The 3,948-nt window shown below is 30.0% G+C and overlaps 1 protein-coding gene across 2 annotated transcripts in view; it reads right to left on the bottom strand.

Annotated features, from left to right (window-relative positions):
• Nucleotides 1-144: 144 nt before the first annotated feature.
• Nucleotides 145-3,948, bottom strand: part of LOC108765174 (Spaetzle domain-containing protein) — a 9,313-nt gene continuing 5,509 nt past the window's right edge. For both annotated transcript variants that reach the window (XM_018513744.1, XM_018513743.1), the window contains exons 4-7: nucleotides 3,066-3,331; nucleotides 1,519-1,590; nucleotides 1,283-1,386; nucleotides 145-763 (exon numbers count right to left, since the gene is read on the bottom strand). In XM_018513744.1, the coding sequence (XP_018369246.1) occupies nucleotides 535-763; nucleotides 1,283-1,386; nucleotides 1,519-1,590; nucleotides 3,066-3,331 (671 nt within the window). In that variant the 3' untranslated portion in view covers nucleotides 145-534. The remainder of the gene's footprint in view (nucleotides 764-1,282; nucleotides 1,387-1,518; nucleotides 1,591-3,065; nucleotides 3,332-3,948) is intronic.

The raw sequence follows: 3,948 nt of genomic DNA, 5'->3' as shown, positions 1-3,948 counted from the left end.
AGTACATGTAGGCAAAAGTAACCCCGTTTCTAAAATTTTTATTTGTGCGCAAAAGCGCATGTAGGCAATCGAGCTGTAGGCAATAATACATGTAGGCAATCGAACTGTAGGCAAAAGTGATGTAGGCAAAAGGTACTGTCGATTTGTAGGCAAAAGCAACCATCTCAAAAAAATTTAGGTCTTTTTTGAAATAAAGTATTCAAAATTTGCAAACCAGTGTTATTTGTCTTGAAACACAGTTCTGAACTGAAATTGGAGTACGTAATATCACAAATTAAATTGACAAGCAATTACAAAAAATATCGCTTCATAATTTTACTATTAATAATTAACGACAACAAGCTGCTTGATGTAATATCATCAGAGTTGATATGACAGAGTCATCCTGAGCATCCTATCTGTGAACGTGTGACGTACCGAACGTCTGCATAGACACGAATGAGACGGAAAGAGTCACTCCATTATATTTTCTCCTCGCTCATCCTAGCTTTCCTATCGGAGTATCATTGACGTGAAAAAGGCACTTGATCTACTTTATTGTGTTTGATTGACTGGCAGGTTTAATCTCAGTCCCAGCCTGGCTGTGGGATCGCCGGTGAATTTTACGTGACAACAACAGCTCGACGGAAAGCGGAATTGATCCTTGAAAATGTTACCGTCGCTTCCCACCGCTGCCAATTCTCGATAGATGTATTTCTGTTTGCAGGAGGTCTTGTAGCCCTCGGCGAAGCCCTCGACCATGTTGCACTCCTGGCCTTCGTTCCTGCAATCAAAAGCTCGCTATCAATATGTATCAGACGATTCTATCTCCATATTACTTTCTTTTTTAAAAATACATTTAGTTAACAAGAAATGTGTAATATATGACATAAATAGAAGTACAATTTTTATTTATTAAAATAGAATGCACTTGACTGATTTCGCAGTTGAAGAAAAGATTTTAGCTGATTTTGGAATGAAGTTTCTCATCATTTTAAAAAAGTATGATTGGCGAATATAACTGTAAGTAGAAATGATTTAATTTCATTTGTAATTAAATCCCTTTTTCTCCTTTAATTTTACAAATTAGTTTATAATTGCTTTGTACATTTTTTAAACATTCAGTTTGTGACCTAAGGAACCCATTCAGACAATATAAAGTTTAAAATCGGAACATAAAACGTCTTTGGGCACTTTTCCGTTTTTGGACGTTGTCTAGGAAGGAGTTGCATGATATCTCATTAAAAAAAATTTTTGAATATATGCATTCGATTATCAAGTACTAAAATACAATTGTTCTTACAAACAAACTTCAATGCGTATTCCTTGTTTCAAGTCATCCTGGTTCACGATGAACAACCATTGATTTTCCTTGTTCTGCGCGGTTTGCGGGTATACCACTTGTTCCTGCGAATTTAACGATTAATGATTTTAAATGTTAATTACTAATTCGAATATTTATTACACAATGCAGAAGTAATCTAAGGAAATTAAAGACTTATTCAAGAGAATAATAACAAAAAGGCCAAATCAACTCACACGAATTGGACAAAGCACTGATTCACGCGACACCGTGTCTATCCTTTGTTCGACGTCGCCGATGTCGGACATCTGAAAAAGCACCTATACAGTGAGTGTAAAAAGTATTCATACAGAGAAAATATTTTTTAAAAGAATCTTATTTTTTAAAAGTAAATATTATTCAGCGAGAAATGAGTTATTGAATTGATGTCGAATCGATATCGATGATTTCTACACCAATTCGACGTCGATTCGACGTTTAATTGACGATCATTTCTTACTAGGTAAATAACAATTTATTCATAAAGAATAAAATAGATTGTTGATGGTTCTTAAAATTATATATACCAAAAAGATGTATATTAATTATAGAAAATATATCATCTGAAAAATAAGGGAAAATTAAAAATTCTATTGTTTGGATGCTCAAAAAATATTCGTACAGTTAAGAAATTTAGCTTCTAAAATTAGGAATATATGTGAAACTCGTTTGTTTATTTAGAACAGAATATATTTATTGTATAAAATTGCTAATTAATGTTTATTTTTTATAAATAAGACTTTTTTTATAGAAAATTTTCTTGTACGAATACTTTTTGCTCTCATTGTATATATACCGATAAGATATTTCGCGGAATTTAATAAACGACGTAAAATATTAAATGTATTCAAGATCAAAACTGTAAGTACAGTAATACATTAAAACCGGCATAATTTCATCATCAATCTCGAACGTAAAAATAATCTATACATATATGGAATAAACAGTTTTGTTGAAATGTCTAACAATTTAGCTAGATACAGATATGAAAATAATTTTGTTTCTATTTTTGTAGAACACTTAAACTGATTGCTGGAATGTTAAAACTTTTTGTAGTATTGTCATCAACGTTTAAGGTAAATGTATTAGTGTATATGATTCAATTAAACAAAATGACAAAAATTTTAAATATTAAGCTTTAATGATACATACGATTCTAAATAAATTTATATAAACAACGATTAAAGTCGTAAATATAATTAAAAACTTAATATTAAAAATTTTTCTCATTTTCTCATTATCCAATAACTGTCTAATAAATTCTATTAAATTCTATTAAATTCACCAACTGTTCAATGACTAATACGTTTATTTTAAGCGTTCTATATAATTATTTTGATGATTCAATAAAATTATTTTCAGATCTGTATCTAATTAAATTTTTAGATACTTCAGTAAAACCATTTTTCCGTGTATAATTTGAAATGATAATGATTTTAATTTAGACTCCAGATCTTTCATTGTCACTATATTGCATAAAACGACAAAAAAATCGTAAAGTTGAAAAATACTTCAACGTCATTTTCGCGTGTCTCGTATATCGAAAGTTTACATAACACGCCGAGATTATGTCAGTTTCGCAATTCTTTGTTCTGTAAAAACGTATACATACGCACAGTTGGATAATTATAGCAGAATATAAAATAATCTTCATCTTGACGCAATATGATGAGCTAATGATATGTTGAGCTAATAATAAAGCGATCGCTCACGCGTTCTTATGTGTGACAAAATCATTTCTAACCGAATCGACAGTATCGACACTCTCCAGGAATCTCAAACTGATGTTCCGCTGTATCGCTGAGTTCACCAGTTGCCTGGGATAGTCGGCAACGTTCTCGCAAAACGTACTTTTGCGGCAGGTCAACGTCGGCAGCATCGGTGTTTCCGACATTGAGACCCTACCGTCCGGGAAAATAATTTTCTCATCGGAATTCCTGTGCATTGATGTGCCCGTGTGCCTGTGCGATATATCCGAACTCCTGTACATCGACATATCAGTGCTTGAATCTACAAAGGAGAAAGATACCTCAGCAATATTTATTATGAATATTTTTTAAAATCCTTCCACAATTGTTTCGGAATTTCTGTACAATATCAGAATTTTTCACATTTTTCTATATGATTATAAATTTTTAGAAAATTTTTCAGATTTTTTTATATAATACAAATTGGAATACTTTTTAGACATATTAAGAAAGCTAACATATTTTTTTAAATATTTTATATATGTAAATTCTGAAAGCTTAGAAAATTTTTCAATCCATAATTTTCAAAGAAAACTTATAAAAATTTTTTTTTTAGAAATTTTCATAAAGTCAAATTCTCTTAAAGATATTAAAAGTATGAAATATAATGAGAATTTTTCATCAAAATGATGACATTTTTTCCTAAAATTCTTCACATAATTTTCTATATAAATTTCAGAAATTTTTATAATTTTTATATAATTTAATTTTATGGCGTTTTAGAAAATTTCTATGTAATTTATTTCTACAAATTTTTTATACAAATTGGAACATAGCAATGCAGAGAAAGTCTGTATCTTTTCCAGAATACTTTACGCAAATTCTGAGATATTCAAAATTTATTTCTCATTCTATAATTTCCGAAGAAAACTTATAATA

This window comes from Trachymyrmex cornetzi, unplaced genomic scaffold, assembly GCF_001594075.2.
Source record: "Trachymyrmex cornetzi isolate Tcor2-1 unplaced genomic scaffold, Tcor1.1 scaffold472, whole genome shotgun sequence".
NCBI classification, from domain to species: Eukaryota; Metazoa; Arthropoda; class Insecta; order Hymenoptera; family Formicidae; genus Trachymyrmex; species Trachymyrmex cornetzi.
Note: the sequence above shows the minus strand (reverse complement) of the source record. Positions and strands in the feature narration are given on the sequence as shown.